The sequence below is a fragment of the Rhipicephalus microplus genome, chromosome 8, assembly GCF_043290135.1.
Source record: "Rhipicephalus microplus isolate Deutch F79 chromosome 8, USDA_Rmic, whole genome shotgun sequence".
NCBI classification, from domain to species: domain Eukaryota; kingdom Metazoa; phylum Arthropoda; class Arachnida; order Ixodida; family Ixodidae; genus Rhipicephalus; species Rhipicephalus microplus.
In genome coordinates, this window is record NC_134707.1 from 78,820,311 (window position 1) to 78,847,170 (window position 26,860).

A 26,860-nucleotide genomic window follows, 5' to 3' on the forward strand; every position below is an offset into this window, starting at 1 on the left:
TTATTTGGCTTGTTGCCATGCTAAAATGCGCTGCCTTATTTATTTTATTAGCCATCAAATGGAATTGGACATTTCGCGTGCATTTTGAGCACCATTGAACACATATAACATTTCTAGTTGATCTAAGAATGATCACACTCTCCATCAGAATCATTCTGGGCGAAGCATCTTGGGCCGTGTCATTCCCTCCTCTGTCGTAGTAGTATGTTGCCACCTCTACTTTATGAGTCGCTCAACAGATGGCATCGTATATATATTCATTTGGTGATAACATAACTAAATGGCGGTAGTGAGTTCCACACCATATTCACAGAGTGAACAATGGTGAGCGTGGCAAAGCGTCCATTCGTTCATCCATGTGTCCATTCGTTCGTGCGCCCATCTATTCGTCCATTCATTTATCCATCCGTGCTTTCGTCCGTCCGTGAGTCCGTACGTTTGCCCATCCGCCTGTTTGTCCATTCATCTACGCGTCTTTTCATCCGTGCTTCCGCCCATGCGTCCATGCTTCCGCCACTCGTCTGTCCATCCGCCCGTCCGTGCTTCCATCCATCGGTGTGTCCGTCCCCGGACAGACAGCCGGACGCTTCGCCCAACTCATCACCGTTCACTACGTTGATATGCTGAGATTTTTTGATCGTGTGGCTGTGCTTGTATCAGCAGTTCCCTTGGTAAAATCTTCCCTTTGTTTGGGGGCGAATTAGTTGCACATCTTTTATCAGGAGCATTCCAAGCAGTTTGTTCACCTTGTTCATGTTAGCTTAAAGGCTAAATTGTGAACCTAATTTTCTATTGCAGTGGGTTTTCCTGCGCAAGGTGAAAATAGATATATTTTTAAAGACAGCCAAACTCTGAAGAAACAAACGAAGCCTTAAATGGAGGCTCTCGAGGATGACTAAAAAAAAGTGCAGCCTCATAAACTTCAGCAATGGCAATCTCTGCTTTGTTGTTGAGTGCTCTGCCATAGTTGAATACCTAGTACTCTAAATCATTACCCCTTTTCTCTTAGCGCAAGAAACGCGTTAGGGGTCGGTTATATTCGAGAGACATTCAGCTTAGGCCCCCGGGACGGCTTTATGCTCTCCCATAGTAGAGTACTTAGAACTCTGAATCGTTAACAACTTTTTCTAAGCACACATCTTTGATCGGACACAGACGCTTTTATCCTGTTCATTACGCAGATGTGAGGCCCACGGGACGGCTTTAAGCCCTCACCTAGTAGAGCACCTACTACTCTAAATCATTACCCACTTTTTAGAATCACATCATTGGTGCCATTTAGGGCGAACTAACGTAGCCACGGGGCGGCTTTGAGCTCTCCCATAGTAGAGTAGCTAGTACTCGAAATCGTTACCCACTTTTTCTAAACACACATCCGCTATACCGGGTCGGCTTTCTGCTCCTACAAAGTAGAGTACCAAGAACTCTGAATTAATAAACACTTTTAGGGGCGAATCTTCTGAAGCCGTGGGTCGTTCCCTCCTCCGTAAGTAGTATGTCGCCACCTCTAGTTTACGACTTGCTCAATAGATAGCGTTGTGTGTATATATCCTTGGGAATAATATATCTAGATGGCGTCAGTAGTTTTCACAGCATATCCACAGAGTGAATCGTGATGAGTCGGGCGGAGCGTGCGTGGTTATATCTGTGCGTTCGTCCGTACGGGCTTCCGTCCATCTATCTGTCCATCCGTGAGCCCGTCCATCAGTCGGTCCATGCTTCCATCCGTCCGTCCGTGTTTCTGTCCGTATGCCAATCCAGACGGATGGACACACGCACAGAGGCAAGGACGGATAATTAAATGTAAACATGAACGGAGGCTTGGATGGATGGACGAAAGCACGTACGGACAGACAGCCGGACGGATGGACGCTTCACCCCACTCATCATCATGCACCCCTTGGATATGCTGTAAACAATACATCTGCTAATGTAATTCCTCACCCATCGTGACCCCTGTATTGGGTCTTTCTGCAAATACTTTTCAAGCATCGGCAAGGTTACGAAAATATTCTGTTTGAATCCCGCTCAATCATTAATTTTGTTTTAATAGTGAGCAATAGTGATTGTAAATGCCTGTGGCGTCTGGTGGCGTACTAGTTACTACGCCACCAAAATTAGCTGTTGTTTGACTTTGCAACAGAATAATGCGTAACACACTGGACTAAATACATTAGCGAACGAACGTAACCTGAAAAATTCCATCTGAAAGACTATATATATATATATATATATATATATATATATATATATATATATATATATATATATATATATATATATATATATATATATATATATATATATATATATATATATATATATATATATATGTGTGTGTATATATATATATATATACACGTCCGGACCGATGAGAACACACAAGGGTCATTTTAACGACGCTTGCGCGTTTAGAAAAAACCTGAAATCGGCAGCGTCGACCCGACGAATGCAAAAATAGGTAATGTCAGGGTACCTTCAAAAATTCAACCCAAGCATTCTACGACAGAGCTACGTCAGGCCCCGGAACTGCTTTTGAATAGACCCTAATGTTCGTGAAATGTCAGTTGTATAGTTGCTAGTGCCGCTATCTGAATTTGTAAAGCTTACACATGTACCCTTCATGGAGCCCTCACGCCGCAATGACGTCAATTGCGGTTGGGTGCCGTGCGCTGGAATAGGTGACCAGTAGAAGAGCGAGGGATTGTGGGACGCACCGTCTGCTGCTGTCTTCCGGTTCGAGAAGAGTAGACGACGGTGAACCGCTCCGCCGCAAGCCTTATAATATGCTGTCTTCCGGTTCGAGAAGAGTAGACGACGGTGAACCGCTCCGCAGCAAGCCTTATAATATTCGGGATTCGCACACGCGGTCGCCCGTTTATCTTCGTCCTGATAAACCACGGTCGGTTTTTCAGCCGTTGGCAGCTCCAATTTCAGCATGAAAGGCAAAAGCAGGTATCGATTACTGTGGAACGAAGAAAGAAAAATGAGGTTGGCCGCGGCTGTGAACAGAGCCACCGTGACAGGTATAGCCTTGACGGAACGTTGAAGCCAGAGTGTGTGAAAACCATTTTATCACAGGTACGTGTGTAGTTCATTGATTGATATGCGGGGTTTAACGTCCCAAAACCACCGTAATAATTATGAGAGACGCCGTATAGTAGAGGGCTCCGGAAATTTCGACCACCTGGGGTTCTTTAACGTGCACCAAAATCTGTGCACACGGGCCTACAACATTTCCGCCTCCATCGGAAATGCAGCCACCGCAGCGGGGATTCGATCCCGCAACCTGCGGGTCAGCAATCGAGTACCTTAGCCACTAGACCACCGCGGCGGGGCTACGCTAATAAAAGAGCTTACGCATGAATTTATTGCGAGTATTAAATTGAGAAAAAAATTATCGCGCAGGTGCGCCTAGCAAAGATAATATGGGAACGAATGGGCGAAATCTACCTGCCATACGAAATGAGCGCCGACTATTGCACCCATTTATATGACAAAACACGCATAAGCTTCACTCGTGAGTAAGTTTACACAATGTGCCGGACGATTTCATTTGCGTTTATCTCGGTCAAACTGTGCTCTAGGACGGCACACAAAGGAAGAAGTGTGTTAAACAAGGGCAGGGTTTCAATTATTCGGCTCCGTCTATGTCTGGCTGTATTTTCATGTGCCGCCATGCCGCGGAGCTTCATCAAAATCAGCGTTCAAATAATCATCTGGCTTCGACTAAGTAACGTATCCTATAGCTCACTGAAGGCTAGAAAAAAATAAAAAGATATCTCAACGTGCTCCATAAGTGCTGTGCTTCATTCTGATCAACCGACGTCGGGCGAAGCAGCGATCCCAAAATAACCTCTTATAACACTGCTACAGTCAATCCCATCACCTGAGACATTTAAAATGGTGATTTTTTATCTGCGAAACATGTCTTACAATGAAAACTGTCTTCTGTATCCACTGATCTGCTAGCCAATTGATAGTACACCCGAGCAGCATAAAAGCATTGCAGATCATTTTAGTGCGATAAAAGAAAAACGTTTCTTTACCATTCAAGGCTTTCGTAGCTTTTCATCGTCACCGTCACAGTTAGCAAAAAACAAACTTTTAAAGCAGTGACATTGCACGAAGAGGTGTTTTTTTCAACGGAGCGGTGCGAAAATGCGCGCGTGCCGCTGCTAACCCGCGCGTTGCGGCGAACCGGAAGCCATCATATCCCAGAGTTCCCTGCCATTAATGCATATTACCGGTCACCTATTGAGTTAGGTGGCATTGTACAGGGCTACCATCTTCGTGAGCACTGCAGCGCATTATATCAGCTTATCGCTTCTTGTGTTGATGTTTCTGTTAGCATCGTTGCGCAAGTGGATACAACTGGTTATATAAGCATCTGCAATTCTCCAACATATGTCTGTGCGCGCAACAGTTTACATACGTTTATCTTCGTTTTATGACTTCTCGCTCAATAAAACAGATTACAACATGGTCTCCTTTCCTCCGCATGGTTCGCATAACGTCGATTCTCGAGATACGTCGGATGTACCTTTTTTTTCCCTCCTATGTTCTATTATTTCTCGTATATTTTCGCTGGCATTCATAATAAGACACATATTGAAACATTATCGAGTCACTCACCCCATAATCTGGTCATGTTCATGGTGAAATTTGCGTCACGTATTTCCAGCACATGTGTATACCAGTGACAAATGTCTACTTTTGTGTTCGTATCACTTCTGTAAATGTACAGATAGAACCAGTCTCAATACTTTTTGTGAAAACCTCCAGCTGTGACGATATCATAAAATGAAACCACGGAACAAGGATGACATTTCCGTACTTCATAATTGACGTCTAGATAACAATCATTCTGCAGACCGGCATCGATGTGTTGATCAGTCTCCATATTGAGTGACCCATATGTGAGTGGGAAGGCCTACTTGCAAACGGCCACATTACCTGACGGGTTCGAGCTATCTTTTTCTTCCACTTCTTTTTTTTTTTTTGCTTTCTTCGCGCTCTCGGCCCTTGTGGGAATAAATGTTGTGTCTACGTACGCCTAGCTTAGGTTAGTTAACAGTCGAATAAATCAGTAATCGAAGCCCCTACATATTTTATATAGACGGCGTTTACGAGCCTGCTTCGCTGAAATTTCTGCATCGGTGTTGGCGTTAGTTTCGTTGGTTATGAACGAAGGATCGTCATATTGTCGGGACAGAAAAAGCAAAAAAAAAGATGCAAATAAAGCAACCAATAAATGTGTTCGGGCCTGAGTGAGAATCAAACCCAGGCTGTCTGTGGGCCAAGCAGGAGTGCCACAATAGAACCATGAGGTTTTTTTTTTTGTTACAAAAAAAAAGACCACTTCACTCAGACTGACACACTAATAATTAGTAATCAGGGATACCCAAACGCAGGTAAAATAGAGAAAACTAGCCTAAAGCATCGCTAGACGACGTTTATATCCGTGGTATTTGAATTATTTAGTCCTGTAAGATTATTTTTGTTGACCGCGAATGTTTAGCATGTCGGTCAATCAGCCTTGCCCCCCAAAAAAGCATGCAAGCCGATGAAGAAAAATTTGGTTATATGGTAAGGCTCTAGTGCTTGTCAAATCAAGGTGCCCAATGTTTTAAAGGATTCATATCAACGTTTTTTTTTTCAATGTCGCTGCAAAACATTCCAAAACAACATTACATCACGACAGTCAAGAAAACAGTAATGAAGAGTGTCTGGCTTTCAACAATATCTACAATTTACGTTCCAGGAAACAAGAAATCTTTTAGTCATTGGTCATGTCTTCTCGGCGAAAATACTTGCGTGAATCTTGAAAAAGAAAACTTTTTCCTGGAAACAGACTGTGAAAAAGGAGACGTCTAGTTGGAAAGCAGCACCACCGACGCTGCATCTTCTTCACAAGACATATTTCTTTCTTGAATTAACACATGAAACAGTCTATTTTCAAACGTAGCTTCATAAAATAGGATTGAAAAGCAAATTTAAATAATATTCTTGCCCAACTCCTACCGATTTGCGCTAAACAAATAGGTTATTGAAAATATTGTTTGAAGAAACTGGTTGGCATCGATAATTATTTTGTAAACCTATAAATCGAATAACTTTCCACAAATGATAACTCAATAATGCGTACGTTTTAAATGAAGGTAGAGATAGCGTTGAATCACCTATCGCAGAAACGGATGTGCTACACCACGAAAATAATAATAATAATAATAAAAACAAGCGACTATATGCTATACAAGCAAATGCGCAATGTCAATAGCCCCTCCAAAACACTGAAAAAATAAGTTATCTCATCTTATTGGTTCCGAAGTATAGCGCCAGACCATACTCAGGGTACGACTGCAGGTTGCAGCTATGGACCATCATTCGTAAGTCATAGCCTATGCCAATGGCGTTGCTTTTATGTGTTGTCATAAGACAAATGCAAAAAAAAGTAAGTTTGTTTTCTTAAAACAGCCACATATGCCTTGGAATGGACCATCAATCCAGTCAAGCTGTTTGACAACAGCTTTTAGCCGAAGGTATCCGCCAGAATCTTTGTGTTTCTGGAAATAAAAATCTATTCTATTCTATTCTATGTTAAAAAGTATTGTGTCTAGAGCAATCATTTCTACTGTTACTAGCGTATTCATTATTTTGATAGAACCCCGGAGATTTCGGTTTGCTCAACGTGCAGTCACCCCATCACAGCGTTGGGACACGGCCACGTTACGTTATCTTGTCGCTCCCTTTCATCAACTCCGCGGCAGTAACGGACGTTGGTCGAACTGTGGCATAAAACTTCGCCATGCATCTGAGTCTTCATGTGGAGGATAACGGTCCGTCTTCTCAAAAGCTATAGTCACAATACTTATTTATCTGCCTTGCTGATTTATATACTTCAAGTCTTTCATTGTACCAGAGAAAGCATTCAGTTATGCCGCAAGACATTTTAGCCATGATGTTTGTGGATATGTGTTTGGAAAATATCCCTACATGAATACCATGTAGCAGAAGGAGCCTCCTTAATGCATAAAATATGACGTAGCAGAAGCATTGAATGACGTCAGACGTCAAAAAATGTGAATCGAGCAAGACGTCGGTGTTTTAAAGGGCTACGCATTGTGAATAGCTTAGACATATTTAATTCTCAGCAGCAAAAGAACCATCAACAATGAATAGCTGCGAAGGTGTGCGTGTTGCCCTACGGACGCCTAATGAGCCCTTAGCTGATTATCAAAGGGAGTAATTACGGTTTTCTGGTCGCTTAAATGTGCTTGCAGTAGGCATCCATTGATGATATTTTGAAACGGACAATAGTACGCGTGCTGTCATTCGTTTCCTCAATGCACAGTTGGAGGCATGCACCAAGAACCCAAGCTGACTAACAGTTCAGAAGGTTATGCGCACAAGGTCTGCTCTTGAAGGCGAAGCTTCTTATCTCATGGCTTTGTGCGTTGTTGTCCCTCGTTGTTGTGAGTAACCCCCGGAGGGACATACCCGAAAGAGCGATCCTTAGAATGTCCGCTGGATGGCGGCACTTGTATAAGATGAATACATGATAAAAATGTGAGATGCTGTAGTTCAAGTGTTCACTAGATATACGCATGAACGGAGTGGCATACTGATAGGCGAACGCAAGGACGGATGGACGGATGTACAGACTGAGGGGCGGGCCCACACGTTCAGAGACATGGACGAACAGACGAACGAATGGACAGACGAAAGAACTAACGTATAAACGGACGCATGGACGGACGCGTGGATGGTCACACGGATAGACTGACATACGGACGGATGCATGGACAGACGGAAGCATGTACGGACTGACGAATGCTTCGCCCAACCAATCATAAATCACTCCGTGGATATGTTGTTATTGTTTTTTTCCCCGTTAGACACTTCTGACAAATAAATCAGTGAAATCACAACATGAGTATTTCACCAGGGGTAAGAAACTTCACTAAAGTACTCACGTGTTCTTTAGAACTTCGTATTTTTGGCCGAGTATGAATTCCGTCATTAAGTATCCCTCGAGAATTCCATATTGAAAGCATTTTGTATACGGTGAAAGTGCGTACGTTGTCTGGTGTACCCAATATGATGAACTGCTGGCAAGGGCCTGAAGTGAGCATTTGAATATACCAACATATTCTTCATTTTTTACTTACAAGGCGAAAAAGAACACAAAAAATTGCTACTGATAAATCATCTAACTTGCGAGATGTATTTGTCATTGTGCTGATGCCGTAAAAGCACCTCAAGCCTACATAAAGTCATAATGTGAATAAACTAATACAGCTGCTTTTTATTTAGCAGCACGATAGTCACTGTTGTTGGAATAAAATCTCATGCGTGTATAACGCAGTCGAAATTACATTCAGATGCAAAAAGTCTTGTGTTTGTGTTTCACCTGCGCACATACCACTGATTTCATGTTGAAAAGAACTTCATCAATCTAAGAAACGGGGTCGAGCTGAACCTTCACGTGTTTGTTGGGAACAGTGAACTCGGAGAATCTTGCCTGCAGCCTGAGCTTGTTGGTTGCCATTAGCGAGGGGTAAAAGACAGATGAAAAAGCTATCTGCTGCCAATATGGTGCTGCCAACTGGCACTAGTCCTTGGTTCTGCACAAACTCACACTTCCCGACGTCCCTGCCAGATGGCGTCCATATCTCCTACAGCGTAAAACCCCTTGATCTTGAGAAAGTAACGACACCCTCCTTCACGCGCGCGCTTCCTTCTCGATTCTCCTCATCCGCTTGCCGTACGTGCGGCGCCATTTTTCGCCAACGCTCCCGCGGGCGCGCCGCAGAATTCAATAGAGGCGGTTTATTTGCGGCAGCTTGCGCCCCACACTAGTGCTAAAATGGTTTCTAAAAAGTGATAATAAAACTAACAACACTGAGGTAACCGTTTATTAAAAGATTAGCTTCTTATAAAGGTCATAAATGTGGGGATGCTAATTAAATAAAAGTTTTTTATGGGTAGTACTACAACGAAGACAATTTTTTCCCACCCAATAATGTGTTGTACACTTGCATCTGATATAGTTCTATTTGTGGCATGTCCATCTGTGTTCGGATATTTTTTTCGTGCTTGTGCGCCAGTATACAACACAGGCACTTGCAGCGTCAAATACTGTAATGACTTCGTGGATGGTGGATCGTTAAGGCATGTGTTCATCTACCCGGCGTGAAAGCAGCTTTGCGCAGTGGTCTCCAAACTGAAGAATGCCTTTGAGCAATGTCAATATGATGAAGTGTCGGTAACAATGACTCATTTACCACAACAAACAAAACATAAAAAAGTAAATAATTAGACCTGTGTTTTCACGTTGGTGTCGGAGAAAATAGCGATCGGGTTACCTGTGAGAGGAGAAACTCTGCACCAGGAAGGTCATCATATTCTGTGCGTCGATAGCGACCAAAAAACATTATCCGACTGACTAATCACGGTAAGAAGGACACGTGTGACACTAGTATAAAAGATAATATAGTTTTTATTGATGAATGGAAAACATACGGGCGTGACCAAAATGGTTGCGGCTACAGTCTCCTAGAAAATAGCTCACTTTCACTATTACTGTGCTATCGCTTTTTTTTTTTCGAGTCGCCTCTGTGTTTCTTTTCTTCTGTCGATGAACCGCATCTCTTTCATGATTCTGGTGTGTTAATATCCCCCTCAAAAACAAACGAAAAACAAAATAAATGCCCTCGCGGAAACGAGTGCCAATTAGTGTCATCTATATCCATCAAGTCATTTGTTTTCTCAAACAAACGTTCTCACGAACGAAGCCTAACGGTCCCAGAAAGCGCAATCGAGAAGATGTGTCATCCCACGTAATTGTTCACTGCGAAAGCTGACTACAGTTGTGAATTTTCAACGATTTCTGAGGTAGGTGCGAAAGGATTAAGCATGAGCTGAATATTTTTATTTATTTTATTTATTTATTTAGACATACTGCAGACCCATGTTTTGGTCCACGCAGGAGGGGTATAAAAAACATCAAGTTATTCGTAGCAGCAAAACAAAAAGAAACATGTGTATATATGCTAACAGAGGTCACATGTCTGTGAAACAGCAACAAAATTTTCAACACACTTGCACACTCTAATCTTCAAGTAGATTACTTTTCAACGATATAGTAAAATTGTCAGCCGAAAAATCTTATGGAGCAGTGAATTCCGATCATCGACTGTTTTGCGAAAATAACTGTATTTGTAAGCACTACAAGTTCGCGCAAATATGAGAAACAATTGTGTTTACGGTGGGTATTCCTAGCCCTGGCTGACTGAATGCAACAAGGTACATTTAAGGCAACTTTCCTTGACATAATTTTGTATAAATGCTTTACAATATTCAAATTTCTTCTTGTTTTTAACATAGGAATTCAGCGTATTGATGACAACTCCAGTTTGATTGATTGATATGCGGGGTTTAACGTCCCAAAACCACCATATAGTTATGAGAGACGCGGTAGGGGAGGGCTCCGGAAATTTTGACCACTTGGGGTTCTTAACGTGCACCCAAATCTGAGCACACGGGCCTACGACATTTCTGCCTCCATCGGAAATGCAGCCGCCGCAGCCGGGATTTCAACCCGCGACCTGCGGGTCAGCAGCCGAGTACCTTAGCCACTAGACCACCGCGGCGGGGCTGACAACTCTAGTTTGAAGCGACGCACAAATGTCCGAGAAAAAAAATCGCAGCTTATCCACGAAGTGAAAGACGACGAGTGGAGCGAAGCGTGGGGATGGATGGATGGACGCACTGACGAATGTACACACGGACGGACAGACGCACGGATGGACAGAGGTACACATGCACGGGCGGACTGATGGGCGCTTCGGCCCATTCATCATCATTCACTCCGTGGATATGCTGTGACACTGTTTTTATTGACATCCTATGCATTGCAACTGGCTACTACGACAACACAAGACATACGACCCACGGTGTTGAAGCTTCGCCTCTAAAAAAAACACGTATGTTGATGAGCAGGCCGAAACAATATTTAAAATACACCATTCAGCGATGCTTTGATATGGGCAATAATAAAGGCACCTTACCTCGCAAGAACACTGTTCTTTGTTGGAAGGAAGTTTTTTCCGTCGATGTTGTGCAGCTACTGCTGCTTACGCAAGCCATCGCTTTTACCTTGAGGTATCATAAAAAGTGCTTAACCATTTTCACTGTGGTTGTTGCAGTCATAGGCACAACAGAACTCCACGGCGTCCGCACAAAGCACAGAAAACAAAGTGTGCGCTGCGTTTGTTACGCGGAACGTCAGCGAAAAATGGCGAGAGCACAAAAGAAAAACACAAGCAGAGCGCAAGATCGACGCGTCTCTAAGGGCAACCGCGAAGGAGACCAATCATTGTGCAGAAAAAGTGTGGGAGACGGGGAGGACGCGAAGGGGGGCGAGGACGAAGGGAGGAGGTCAGTGGTACTTTCTCAAGATTAAGGGGCTTTACCGCAGCGTAGGCTGCGTAGGCTGCTTCACGCAGCGCCATATCTCTCACGAATGAGACCAGGACTCATGTAGTAAGGTCGACTATCATCTTTCACCGACGTTTTCAGCAAAGAATGCAGATACGTGGCCTATGTTTGTTTTTTTTTTCACTCCCTTGAATACTCTGTGCGGTAAGTGTTTGTTAATAGGATGTGAACGTCAGCCATTCGGTATGTTTAGGTGGGTCCTATCGCAATGAAAGCGTATGAGCAGCTCATAATTCTGTAAAAGTTATTTACACCATATATCAGCCATCGCAGGGTTGAGATGGTGCTGGCACGGGTTAGTTTCTAAAAAGACTTGCTAAGGTTCCTTCATTTCTTTAATTATATCTAAGTGACGCATAAAATATATGTTCCAAAACAATGATTTGAAAGTTAGTTCAGCAAGAATGTTGCTTTAAGCGATGACACTAGCGGCATACAGCTCTAACAACAAGCGCCAGGCCCATTATTTGCAAAATAGCAAAACTGGAAAGTTGGACTTTTTGTATACACAAAAAAGTAAAATTTGTGACCACTCACATATTAAAAATGATTGAATGGAGACCGATGTAATAATGCTCGTAGAGCATTACACGATTTATTATCTGCAATTTACGAAAATGGCTTTTCTGAAACACAATATAGGCGAACAATATTACTAAATAAGAAAAATATTTCAACTCACAAAATTAGCGAAAACAGCGACATTAGTTTTGAAGCTACAGCACCCTAATTCAGGCCTTCTTTTTCCGTCCCGTTATACCATTACGAGTATCAAGCTACACGAAAATACAAAAAAAGTTATGAACTTTTCGGTGTCATGAAGCAGGCGTTGCAATGCATGAATTTCGTTGCCTCCGTTTGGACGAATAGTTCCACACAAATGGAGGATAACGTTCCCCCTAAAATAAGCTAAGTAGATAAACCTTCCCGTGTTAGGAGGTGTGAAGTGCACCAAGTAGGGTAGGTCGTCGATTGCTGCTCGGCACGTCGCAATGAACGGACCTCAGCCATGGCGGCCGCATTTTCGAAGATGTGGTAATGCTTGAAGCCCGTGTGCTTAGACTTATGTGCACGTCGAAATACCCCAGATAGTGAATATTTACGGATTCCTATAGTACGGAGGCTTTTTTAGTCATATCGAGGTTTTAAGATGCTAAACCTCATCAGATCCTATTTTTAGAAAGGTTTTTAGGGGCCAAGCTCCTCTTAGTATAACTTTGTCATGTGTCGCGCCTAACCGACAGAATAAGAAAACGAGAAAAATAACAATATAATATACGGCACTATCTCAGTGAAGTACATACAAACTGCAGTTGAGTGAGAATATTGTAGATGGCGCTGTACATTCTCCGATTGGCTGCAGCGCGGGCGTTGCCTGAGTACGCGCTGAACGAGTACCTCTCCCAGTCTCCTGGATCGTCACCGTACGTGGCGGATCGTTGATGGTGCGGCATTGACGAAGCAGATTGGTGGGTGTGGAGACGCGGCTACTTGTGCTCGTCGCCAGACAGAGAAACATACATACACAGAGAGAAAGGCAGACGGAAGGACGAACCCACGAATGGACGCATGCACAGATGAACGGGTGCATGGACGCACGCACGGACGGGTGGACAGACGAACGGACGCACACATGGAAGGACAGACGTTAGCAGGGACAGACGAACGCACGGACGAAGGACGGATGCCTCGACCCACTCATCATCATTGACTCCGTGTATATTATGTGATGTTTTTGTTCTGCAAGTGTATAAACATGAGGCTTCCCGTGCTCATGATTCGAGCTAGTACATATTTGTATATGTTCTCCAATAAAGATGACTTGAAGGTAAGTGTTTGTTCTTTCTACTTTTTTCCTCCTGCGTCTTTTTTGTGTGTGTGCGATACTCATTTCACGTCATGTTGCAAGCAGTGCATGTGAATAAATTGGTTTATTGTTCTCTTATATGTAAGCTAAAGGGCACCTGGCCTCTTCAAGCATTTTTTTTTCTTCGAAGATTTTTTATTTTCAGTCAAAACACGTTAATTCTTTCAAAGAAGAATTATATTGAAAGGAAGTGCATACTGCATGCATTTAGTTGGTCATTTGCAGATATCAACGGGCTTCGTAACCGCCGAGGAAGAATAATGTAATCTTCCTGAAATCGTGAATCGAGTCAAGTGCGCAAGCAAATAAAAGCAAATACCTGAACTTATGTTAGCAGAAGTACTTACGTCAAGTTTACAAAAGTGACAACGCTCTCACCGATATAAACTGACTATAACACCTCAAATGTTCTCAAATCAATCATCATGAGCTCATAGATGACTCCTGTGTCGAGAGACGACTCAACGTAAAACGAGTCAGCATTCATGAAACAGTCGTACCATCTTTTCTTCTTTGATGACATTCAGTACTAAAATGTCATTATTGTCAGCAGTTTCAACGTTTATAATTTGCGTGAATATAAGTTTTAAAAGCCATAGGAGGAATCGGAAAGGATACTACGCAGCCGTGGATGCAACGTCAAATATATACATCACCACTGTGTTACCTCGGGTTCAGGTTATCATTGTGATACCTCTGTTAACAGCAAGTTACAAAAGAGAGAAAAGAATTGGGGGACCTTTAAAGGCAAACTTCAGTGACTTTTCGACCATGTCAAGGTAATGGTGCTTTTATGTTTCTGAGGCACTTTTGTCACGAGCCCGACAGCTGAAATGCTCAGCAAATTTGAAAATAGTTTTAATAAGCAAAAAGGCACAATACCGATACCGAAACCTAACCAAGTGCACTGTCTACGTGTGACGTACTATTCGGTAAGACGTGGTTGTCGCACAATTGTCCAGTGGGCGAGGGATATGAAAACTGTGAAAGCCGGGACGAGCAGGCACTGGGAACAGAGGCGAGTGTGCCGAGCGGAACCGGCCAAACACCACGGAGAAAGGGAAGAAGCTTTTCCGTGCCAAACACCGCCGCCGTAGCCTTGTAAACACCCAGTAAACGCACAGAAAATGCTGTAGCGGCCAAAGTTAGTGATTCCATCAGCTGCGTCACTTCCGTGAACCTATCAAACATGACGTCACACCAGCAGCGTTGCCAATAATTCTGGCAAGCCTGGTGATCTCGATGCAATTTTTAAAATTAATTTGCAAACAAGCAGTGCATCACTCAAGCATGTGACTTAGCATAAGCAACAGAAATGGGCAAAGGAACGTGCCCACATAATTTCATTTAGATCCATTGACCTAAAAAAATCACCAGAGTTGGCCTTTAAAAGGGTCCTGAAACACTTTTTCAAGTAACCATGGAATTAATTCACTAGAATAGCTTATTTCCTCACGAATTCAAGGCTGCAAAAATTTTAAGAATCCATCCAGTTCGAGTGGAGTTACAAAGATTTCTCGCATACTGCAATTGCATTCTCTCTTCTTTCGTTCCGACGAAAGCACTGGAAGCTAATGGCGAATTCCACTCGTCGAGCGGGCGCAATTTTTCTTGCTCCAAAGCTCACAATCTGCGTTTAGCTGGCAGATTCGGAGCAATCCACTCCGCGATGGAGCGTTCCACGTATTTCGTGTTGCGGAGACGGATTTCGCCGGAACTCCGAGAATGTGCTGTCTTCATTTCCGGTACAGTCGGGCAGCTGAGTTGGCCTCAGCATTTTTTGAGATGGTCTAGTAGCCCTGTGCTCTTGTTTACAGTTCTCAAATTGGAAAGCGGTAGCCTTGCTTTCCTCGAGACTGCGTGGACGAAATGCATGATTTGCAGTGGCGACATAGTTGTCATTGAAACGTCGAGAGCAGAAAAGAAAATCATTTACGGTACCAGTTTAGTGACGTATGCGTAAAAAGTTTCCGGAGAGACCTCGCGCGGGGCATACGTGTTCCACTCGCCGATCTCGTTTGCACACTCCGAGTGCTCGCTCCAAGATTTCGGCGGCCACTCCGGATCTACCAGTGGAATTCGCCATAAGCAGAGAGGGATGGCAGGGGCGAAGAGAATACGCCACGTGCGCCTTGTGACCTCGAGCATTTTGTTTTGTTTTTTGTATGCGTGGCTTTTTCAGGAGGATTGCATGCGCACGCATGGACAAGTCGCGGCCTCCCACGGCGATCTCTGAAACCACCGAGCACACCATGTTCAAATCAGAAATTGGCTAATTAATGGGTGTTCTATGAGTGATTTTTGAGCGTCTTCTGCCATTTGTCAAGAGCTGACTTTCATAATTTATTTTGAATTCCAGGCCACGTGCTGCGCTACAATATTTGACCCGAGTGTAGTCGGGAGACATTACTACCGATCGGCAGCGTTTTCTGACCATGCTCAAAAAATGTGGCAGGGCCCCTTTAAGCTTCGCCTTTAAGAATTCAACACGATAGTGATATATCCTGTCCCTAGTGCATACTATTTATATGCGAAGCAGCTCTATGACGAGCCTGTGTAACGCTGTTTCTCCGTCCGCACCGCTCCCCTCACCGCAAGTGTTAGAGCGGTGCCACGTAGCTCACGCCCTTCCAGCAGTGCGCGTGACGTCTCTTTCCCTTGCCTGGCGCGTGCTTGCCGCGTGTCAGCTGTCTCGCTTCACCATCTCCATAGAGTTTCCCAATATTAACTAGAGGGCACTCTGACGCTGCGATCGTTCAGCGACCATGGGAATGATGGGTAGTACACACGTTTGCCTAGTCTTCGTACTTGCGGACGGCGAATCGTACTTGCGGCTTCGTTTATTGCTGTGTTTCGGTTTTGTATTGAGAGAAAGAACGAACCCTTTTAAACTTAGTGACTTGATTTCAAATGGTAAGCCCAAAAGAATAAGGTTGTGAAGCGCAAACGATGAACATTTGCTAATTTATGTTTTCGTGAAAAAACAGCTCCAAGCCACATGAACACACACGGAGCCAGAAGCAAGCCAGAAGTACGAAAATTAGACAAATGTGTGTACTACCCATCATTCCCATGCTCGCTGAAGCGCCGCGTGTTGCAGCTGCCATAGGATGGATGGATGGATAGATGGATGGATATGGCTGTACCCTTTAGATCGGGAGGTGGCCAGCGCCACCAAGCCGTAATATCTAATGAACCAAAAACTATATATATATTTTTTTTCCTTAAAAAAGAGTTTGAGGATTCGTACTTTGCAGTGAAGAGTTTAATTTTCACTTGCGCCTTGACTTTAGCCACCAATCAGATAACCTCCTTCTAGTGAAGTCTACCCGCTTAAAGTTTATTTTGCCCTCCCGGTCCCTAAACCCCAGTGCTTTGAAAAACTCTGCGCCATCATCCTGAACTATAGGGTGAAGCCCTTTACAGAACATTATCAAGTGTTCTGCAGTTTCTTCTTCCTCTCCACACGCACTGCATACTGTGTCTACCCCTTCGTATTTGGCCCGATATGTCTTGGTTCGCAGTACTCCCGTTCTGGCCTCAAACAGTAGAGAACTACCCCGAGTATTATCATAGATCCTTTCCTTGGCAATTTCCTGCTTAAACGTTCGATAGACCTCTAGTGCGGACTTCTTAATCATGCCCATTCTCCACATGTCAGTCTCCGTTTCCTTCACTTTCTTCTTAACCGATAGTTCTTTTTGGTTTGGCCACCTGCTGTTTTCTAAGTATTTACCAGTCAACTTCCTGGTTCGCTTTCTCCATTTTGTATCGACATTCTTCATGTACAAGTAGCTGAAAACCTTCCTAGCCCAACGCTCTTCCCCCATTTCTCTCAATCGCTTCTCAAATTTTATCTTGCTGCTAGCTTCCCTGCCCTCAAATGATGTCCATCCCATATCACCTTGTACTCCCTGATTTGGTGTATTCCCGTGAGCTCCTAAAGCAAGCCTACCTATTCCACGTTGCTTAATTTCTAATCTTGCTTGAACTTCTGATCTCATGCACAAGACCGCATTGCCGAACGTCAGCCCAGGAACCATGACCCCTTTCCATATTCCTCTCACAACATCATACCTATTGTAATTCCACAGTGCCCTATTTTTCATGACTGCTGCATTCCTGTTACCTTTAGTCGTCACGTATATTTCGTGTTCCCTCAGATACTCGGTCCAATTGCTTATCCATACGCCCAGATATTTGTATTTATCTGTTATCTCTAGCGTGACCTCCTGTATTCTAAGCTCACTACCTTCGTTGTCATTGAAAATCATGACTGCTGATTTTTCCTTACTGAATCGGAAATCTAACCTATCTCCCTCATTACCGCAGATGTCCATCAATCTCTGCAAATCTTCCTTGTTGTGGGCCATTAGCACTATATCATCTGCGTACATTAATGCTGGTAGCGCCTGATAAATAAGTTTTCCTTGTTTGACTAAAGAGAGGTTGAAGCCAAGTCCACTTCCCTCTAATTTTGCCTCTAATCCTTGTTGGTACATCATGAATAATAAGGGTGACAGGAGGCACCCCTGCCTAAGCCCCCGTTTTACCTCTGCAGGCTTGGATACCTGTTTTTCCCACTTTATAACTACCTTGTTACCTTTAGAGATACCCTTTAAAAGATTAGTGACTACATGTTCCACGCCTAGTGTGTCCAGTATTCCCCACTATTCCTCTTGAACCACGCTATCGTACGCTCCCTTGATATCCAAAAATGCTAGCCACAGGGGCCTGTGTTCCTTTTCTGCTATTTCGATGCACTGCGTCAGTGAGAACAGATTGTCTTCCAACCTCCTGTGTTTCCGAAACCCATTCTGCAGTTCCCTCAGCACCCCCTCATCCTCTATCCACGCCTGCAGTCTTTCCTTTATAATCTGCATCGCCAGCCTGTAGACCACTGATGTCACTGTTATAGGACGGTAGTTGTTTATGTCAGCTTTGTCCCCCTTTCCTTTATAGATCATGCTCATCCTTCTACGTTTCCATCCATCGGGAACTTCACCGTCGATTATTATTGTGCTCACTGCCTCTCTCAAAGCCTGCTTAGACTTCGGACCTAATGTCTTTATCAGCCTAATTGGAATGCCATCTGGGCCTGTTGATGTACTACTAGGAACCCTTTTCTCAGCCCTTACCCACTCTTGTTGTGAAAATAGAGCCATTGCACCACTTGATTCGTCCTTGTCTATTGTGGTGCATAAAGTACTTCTTTGTTGAAATTTTTCTGTCACTTTTGTTCTTATATATTCAATAGCTTCGTCCCCTTCTAGCCTAGCACCTTGGGCTGTAGTTATAAATCTCTGCTCTAGGCTCGTCTCATTTCTTAGGGAGTTTAGATAGTTCCAAAATTTCGCAGCTGCCTTTCTATCTTTTTTATGTACTTCTGCCAGCCACTGAGCTCCCTTCCTTCTAATCTTTTCATTGATCAGAAGGGATGCATCCCTTCTACAGCTTAGAAAGGTTGCCCATTTTCTTTCAACATCATCTGTCGGTTCACCCCGCTGCTTAGCATGTCTGTGTTCCCTAGAGGCTTCCTGACGTTTTGCTATGGCTCTCTTAACTGCCTCATCCCACCAACTTTTGGGTTTGTGTCTTCTTTTCCGGGGTGACTTGTCACGCGTCTTAGCAAGCTCTAGCTCAAAGAGTCTAATTAGATTCGGGTATGTCCATACTGTCTTATTATCCTCTGTGATTACTTTCTCAATTTGTTTAGTGGCTATTTCAATTTGCCTTTCCGGATAAAAATTTTCCTGTAGTTGCTCAACTTGTCTCCTTCCCACTTTCACTGGTCTTCCAAAACTTAGCTTGATACGTTTGTGATCGCTACCCAGACTTCTGGAGCCACCTTTATCTATGTGCATTCCCCTGAGCTTATCATACATCCTATGTGACATCAGTGCATAATCTATCGTCGACTGAAGCCTTCCTACCTCCCATGTTATTTGCCCTTCACACTTCTCGGTACTGTTGCAAATGATCAAATCAAGCCTTTCACACATATCCATGATCATTTTGCCTGTCGGGTCGGTATACCCATCTATATCTTCTATGTGCGCATTCATGTCTCCTAGTATAATTATCTCGCACTCTCTTCCTAACTCCTGAATGTCCTTTGATATACACTCTACCATTGTCTGGTTTTCCTCTCTGGCCTTTGCTCCCGTCCACAAGTACACGAAACCAAGCAGTGTCATTTGACCTGCCACTTTCCCTTTTAGCCATAAATGTTCCTTGCACTCCTGCTTGACCCTTTGCCAGTCTGTACTTTTATGAATGAATGCCCCAATACCACCCCCCCTTCTGCTGCCTTCTGTTCTATTACAATATTCCCACGCGTAGTCCGGATTGTTCGGAGGTTGTTCCATGTCCCTGAGATGTGTTTCTACAAAACCGTATACCATCGGCCTCTCTTCCCTTAGCTGTTCTTCTATCTCTTCCCACTTCAGCCTGTTCCTACCACCCTGCATGTTAATATACCCTATGTCTGAATTGGCTCGGCGCTCGTGGCTACGTCTATTTATGCCCCGGACTCTACCTATCTTAGATATTGGTGCCACTTTGGAATCGTATCTGTCTATACCACCTGTCGAAGAGTCTCCCTGGTTGTTTTCCTCGTTACTAGCTATCCTGCACCCCGAAGGGCTCGCTTGCCCCCCAAAAAAGCTACTGCGCGTCCTGCAAGTTGCCAACCCACCTCATGACCTAGCCGCCCATCGAAGTGAATTCTGTCTCGTTGAAAACCCCCCCACCTATGCACTTCTCTGTTTATATCCACCACCTCAAAGCCTTTCTCTCGACTCATCCGCCATATCTCTTGGTTTGCGTTGACCACCGCTCTTTGCAGGTTGCCATCACGCACCGGTACCTCCGGTATCGTGCATATCACTATCTGTACCTTAGGAGAAGTGGCGCGCATGTCATCGACGCCTTTCGCCAGTGTGGCTGCTAGTCCTGCTGCATCTCTATTTAGGACATCGTTTAAATCGCCTGAAATTATCACTAGGTTTCGTCTATCAGCTGTCGTTTTGAGCTTTGTGCTCGCTTGCCTCATGACTGCTTCCAGCTTGCGTCCGGGGAACGCCCCTACTGCAACCCTCTTGTCACCTCTTACCCTCTCTTTGATGGCTTCTGTGCATCGATTTAAATTCGAGTCCCCGGCGATTATCACATGCTGCGACTTTTCAGCTGGAGCGTTCTGCACCTGGGGGCTACTTGCACCTGTGACGCCGGCTGCTTTGTTCCCTCCCTGCCCCACCACTACCTCGCTGAAGCTGGGCCTTGCGACAGTTGAACCGGCTAAACCTGTTTTTTCCAAACTTGCCTGCTTTTCCTTCTTCCCCGTTCTGGTTGCCGGTTCCCTACTGTTCTCTCGGTAGGTCGCTTCTTTGTTCAGCTTCGCTAGCGCTTCCTCGGCGGACTTCAGTCTTTCTCCCATTGCCCTCGTTTTCTCTTGCTCTGTCGCCAACTCAGTCGCGAGCTTGGCGATTCTCACCAGCAGTTCACTCTGGGCAACCATCATTTTCTCCATTTTTTCCTCGACCTCACATTGCCTACACTTCGCGTCAGCCTCTTCTCCATCCGCTTCTACGCTTGGGTCCACTTTCAAACCCACTCCACATCCTGAACACTTTACAGTCTTTTTAACCATACCTTTTTGACACCAATTGTCCCTATACTCGACAATTACTAAACTCGAGCCCTGCACTACGAGAAAAAAAAGTCTAAGCTCTACTACAAAAATGTGTGTGTTCAATGTACGCGCACCTCCCCCATGGGGTGGCAAAAGAAAAAAAAACAACAACAACAAATTCAAACACACACACACCCGCACTAACTAATAAATACCTGGTGACTGGCCCCCGAAAAAGCCGTATCATAAAATAAGTGCTACGAAGATTTCAACCGCTGCCTTATAATTACAAAGACAAGCTCAAAACATGCAAAAAACACTTATCTGCGCAGTCGAAAAAACACGTCCATCCACCTTGACAGAGAATCGAAGAGCCACTAGCGCCAGAGTTCCCTCTAGTGTATATTAAGAAACTACATGACCGTCTCAACCACTCGCAGCGCTCGAGCCCACTCCTCACGAGGGCATATTTAGTGGACATCATCTCACCTGCGCCACCTCTCTCCATCGGTCGACTAGAAGAAGCTGCGAACCGGCGAGTGCACGCGCTGCGCACGTTTCTAGAATCTCGCAGCACTGACAATGCGGACAGCGTGCCACTGCGCCGACGGACGGGATGCCGTCGCAGCACGCATGCGGCTAGTGTGCGCGTACCTTTCCCGGCTGTCGGCGGCATTGCGAGGGTTAGCGAAGCTGATCACGTCCGCGAATGGTGACGTCAACACCGACGAGGGGCGAGCCAGGGAAGCCTAACGCAAGCGTCGGCAATGAAAGACTAGCGACACCGACGAGGGTAAGAACACTGATTGCTTTCGCGAGTACAGACGGCGCGAGGATAACATCGACGAGACGCGAGCGAAAGAAGGTGAGCGCAAGAGTCTTGAGCGAGTCCCACCTCCCGTGTCTTTGCGTTTCAAAGAAACGTTTACTCGAGTAAACGCTACACCGAGTTCCGAGAGTTTCGCTTCAAAACCCTTCTTCCAGCACCCGCGTCGACGCCCGTTTCAACCGGGTCAACGCCATCCGCACCGCTGCTGCTTCGCCTCCCATCAGAATTCCCTTCGGAGAGATAGTCCATAGTTTTTCATTGCGTTGTGTTATTCAAGATGTTTGCATTGAAGATTACTAAAATATAATCGATAAAGTAGAAAGTGGCTTTTGTCATGGAATCTTTCGCATAACGCTGATTTCTGTGTAAGGGGTAGCGTGCTGTAAACAACAAGCACTTATGCGCGTGAAACGCTTTCGCACTTCGTATGCACCCAGGAGGTGGTCGTAAGAAAATACGCACGTTAACTTGTGATATTGATTGATATGTGAGGTTCAACGTCCCAAAACCACCATATCATTATGAGAGACCCCGTAGTGAAGGGCTCCGGAAATTTCGACAACCTGGGGTTCATTAACGTGCACCCAAATCTGAGCACACGGGCCTACATGATTTCCGCCTCCATCAAAAATGCCGCCGCCACATCCGGAATTCGATCCCGCGACGTGCGGGTCAGCAGCCGAGTACCTTAGCCACTGGACCTCCACGGCGGGGTGCCCATTAACTTGTGTGCCTTTTGGAACGGGCGGTTTGCCTTAAACGATCAACTATGGTAATCTCGTTTTGTGACGCCCGATGGCTATGTATGCTTGTACCACGCAATAGTACTGCGACATTACTTGTTGTGTTGTGAAGCTTGTGCACAGGACCCGTGCGTTTGTAAACCACGCAAGTCATTTTTATTGCATTTTTATTGCACAGCAAGTTATTTTTACAATTGCCAAGCTGACACGTGGCTGGGGCGTAAAACACTTTCTTTCCCCGCAAACGGCATGGCTTTGATCCAGACCCAAAAATTTTTGTCATTTATTTTACTTCCGTGTTAATTTTTTTTACCACGCGGTCTGTGATGGTTTTTTACTCAGAACCAACGATTCCAGCGCTAACGCCGGATTTTCTAAGAAACGAGCTCTTTCATGCTATCGCATTAAAACACATCAAGCGAACACATAACATCCGTGTAGAGGTAAACAAATTTCGCGGGACAGCCATTAGAGCCACTGTGAAGGGACTCTGCCCTGATTAGACTGAAAAAAATACGCTCATGTTTTGGATTTCCGCAATGATTAACATAAGAGGTCGACAGACAGGTGGTGTGGATACTATGGGACAACCAAGCATTCGATTCACTGTTAGTGATCAATCGATCGTCAATATTCAAACAAGAACTGTTCGTACGTTACCCAGAAATAGCTGCTTTACTTTAATCAAACAGATGGTAATTGATATAATCTCACAATAGCATACCTACGTAACTGAATAATTATCCACTCAAGCTTATACTCATAATATTGTCTTCTCACCAATATTGGTTACAAATAAGCAACCCTCTAGCAAATGCGTACTACAACTTTTCCTAAGACGATGGAGTGTTAAAACTAAAAATGAATTAGTTTTAAACATGAACACAATTAATAGTGCGGAAGCTTGGGCTAGTTGGTATGACATGACGATAGTTATAGCGCGAGAACAGAACGACGATTTCTTGTCTCTTTGTCGTCGTTCTGTTCTCGCGCTATAACTATCGTCAGAACACAAGCTATTGTAAATGAAGACAGCAAGAGCACAGCTTGCTTCCTAGCTTGATCCTTACTTTTGTGGCTCTCACCCACTAAGGGTGATCGGCCAAGAAGCCGGTGGTTAGGTTTTCCAGACTAGGGGAATAGGACTGCTTTGTTCTGACTGTGAAATTAATTTGGCACATTGTAAAAAAAGGGGGGAGGAGAGAATCAGTAGAATTTGTAGAATATCTGAGGTTTAATTGTTATATGAAATTCTTCTGAAGGTTAAACCATTGCAGTGTAACAGCTAAATAATAAATGGTAGATTGGCTAGTAAAAAACAAGATCACAGCCTTAGCTTGTCATCATTCATCATCTACTATCATACATCATCATCTATCACTACCATCATCATCGTCAGCAGCCTACAATTCTTCTGTACAGGATGAATGTCTCAACTTGTTATATTCATTTTACCTTGCTGTACGCTTTTAAAAAAGCTAGTAAAAAGGTAGCAACTTCAAGCAAATGCAGTAACTGCAGCGGTTACTACCTTTCTTCGACCATTACTACCTTTTTGCTACTTGTTTACTACCTACGTTAGCAAACGGTTACTAGCTCCAACCGTTACTAACATTTTGCGACCTGTTCATTACGTACGTTAGTAAAGAATTAGTAACTGAAATGAAAGAGGTAGTAACTGCTGCCTTTACTACCTTTCGTGCCGCTTTACTACCTTTTTGCTACCCAATTGTTGGCTATCTAATCCAAAATAGTGTGTGATTCCAATTATGATAATTTACGAGTGCAATCGTCTCGACGTATTATCATCAAATGAAAAAATAACGCAGAAGATATCCATAGATCAAAAAAATACATTTTGTTTTAAATTACGCAACTGAGAAATGTAAATGTCATTTTGATAGTGTTGAAACAGAGAAGCACAAGTTAACGAACCATAAGCAAGTGCTATAAGCGTTGTAATAGACAATTACAACACACTTAATAAATTACAGCATATATTAACAAGGTGGATCAAAATAACCAGACGGTCACAATAAGCCCCGAGGATGGTCACGATTATACCGCTGTGGCCTACCACTAAATATTATTGTCGTTTTGGCGCGTCAAACCCCAAAAACGATTATTACCTTTTAAACGCTGATATATTCGTCGTGTGAAGCATTCAAATGCACTGAAAAGGAGTTCGGTACCTTTTTTTGGCTATCGTAAATACTGCCTTTTTGTGGGCCTTTTTATAATGAATAAATATGGCGTATATATTTTTATAAGTAAATCTTATTAAAAGTCTTGTGCTACGTCCCCAAACACACGTAACTGGGTAGTATAATGAAGTGCTATAGGTTTACGTTTGTTATAACTTATCCTGAAATACAAGTGCTCCCTTGTGCCAGACGTTCCCCTGCAAAGTATGGGATATATATACCCCACGTCTATATGTACTTCATGTATACGTAAAAAAATTGGGAATTTGTTAGGTCTGTGTGTTGTTCGAGCTCATGGCAGAGCACGCTTCATTACCCAAAGTTGTCTCTGTGATGAGACATGGTCGACCAACATCAGCAGTGGAGAAATAATAAGCCAAAATGATGGAACTAGGTAGTGTTGGTTACTCCTTCTTTTTTCTTGAAAACCTTTTAAAGTTACTACCCATAGGTGGTAACGGCTACGGTAGTAGCAGTTACTACATGCTGGTAGTAACAGCAAAGATAGTAACTGTTGCCAACCTCGCCATTACTAACTGCGCTTACTACCGGCGTTGTAACATATGTGACAAATCATTACTACCCCAAAGTTAGCAGGTACTACCACCTTTATTTTTATTCTAAGAGTGTGGACGAGTTCATTGATAATAATATCTGCACATTCATCATCCCTTCAATATTCTGCTGCGTTCGGTTGCACTTGCCCACTTGCAGTTTACGCCACACACGGTGCATCCGTAATCTGTGCGGAAGTTTTCCAACTTTCCAGGTTCAAAATGTGGTTAGAGGGACCACGTGATGTAAATTAAAAAAAAAGCTCGGGTTTTAGAAGTATTCACGTTCGCAGACATGTAAATATTCCTGTTCACAGACATAGTTCCAGCGATGTAAACTGAATGTGTTTTAAAAAACTGGTTTTTGGCCAAAAAAGTCGAATGCAGAAGCATGAAATATCTAAAGACACTTGATGATTCGTAATTAGAAAATGAATGTAATATATTCACCGTTAAAAATGTATTCGTATTTTGGCAGTAGGACCTAATAAAGATTGCGAGAAGCAAAAGTATTCTGAAGACTTCCATTGCGCTTTGAATGCGCCGCTTTCAATAAGCCAGGAATCTGCGGACAAAAGAGGCACGCCACTGTATCGGAATAACCTGTCTCTTTTATAGTCGACAGAAATTCCCACTCACAATACTGACCTCTCAAAGCTTGAGCCTGAAAGGTTACACATGCAAGGTTTTTAACTGTCTCGGCTATTGGCACAAAAGTTCAATGACTGAGCAGCAGTGATTGAAATTCTTTTTAAGCAAGTTTACAGCGTGCATAGGACGCTGGAGTGCTTTGTAATCCACATTAAACGAACAATCAGTGCACAAGGCAAGAGTGGAATAGGGTTCTTATCACGTGTAATTAACATGCCTAAAGTTTCTAGAAATCCAAAGTATGCTTGCTCTCTGATCGAGATGTTTCAAACAAGAGGAGCGAAAAATAAGATAATTTTGGTATGTCAATGCCTGTGTATACAGTACCCTACAGTAACCTTAACGATCACAAACGTTCAATCACCTCTTCAAAAGCATGCACCGCACAGAAATCACGGTTCCGTGGAATCGTTTGGTGTAAAGGAATTGTGTCTAAATCAACCTGTGTGTCATTTACACGGGTGATAACGCCACCTAAACCATGATTTCATGACAAATTCCCTTTTATTAAAGCAGGCAGTTTACCCATAATTAGGCAGCACACAAATTAGGAAAACAAGACAACCACTTGTCTAGCAACTTAAAATTCAATTTTGAAATATATATATATATATATATATATATATATATATATATATATATATATATATATATATATATATATATATATATATATATATATATATATATATATATATATATATATATATATATATATATATATATATATATATATATATATGGCCCCGCCGTGCTGGCTTAGTGGCTAAGGTACTCGGCTGCTGACCCGCAGGTTGCGGGATCGAATCCCGGCTGCGGCAGCTGCATTTCCGGTGGAGGCGGAAATGTTGTAGGGCCGCGTGCTCAGATTTGGGTG

The 26,860-nt window shown here is 43.6% G+C and overlaps 1 protein-coding gene across 10 annotated transcripts in view; it reads right to left on the minus strand.

Annotated features, from left to right (window-relative positions):
* Window positions 1–25,975, minus strand: part of LOC119163853 (uncharacterized) — a 129,017-nt gene extending 103,042 nt beyond the window's left edge. For 8 of the 10 annotated variants that reach the window (XR_012885702.1, XR_012885701.1, XR_012885700.1 and 5 more), the window contains exons 1-3: window positions 25,783–25,930; window positions 7,977–8,122; window positions 4,636–4,733 (exon numbers count right to left, since the gene is read on the minus strand). Coding sequence is in view for 6 of the 10 variants with exons in the window: in XM_037415921.2 (XP_037271818.2) it covers window positions 4,636–4,733; window positions 7,977–8,122; window positions 25,783–25,860 (322 nt within the window). In the remaining 4 variants the exon portion in view is untranslated. Of the gene's footprint in view, window positions 1–4,635; window positions 4,734–7,976; window positions 8,123–25,782 lie in introns of all 10 variants that reach the window. The other 2 variants (XM_075872188.1, XM_075872186.1) reach the window with 2 other exon arrangements.
* Window positions 25,976–26,860: the final 885 nt, after the last annotated feature.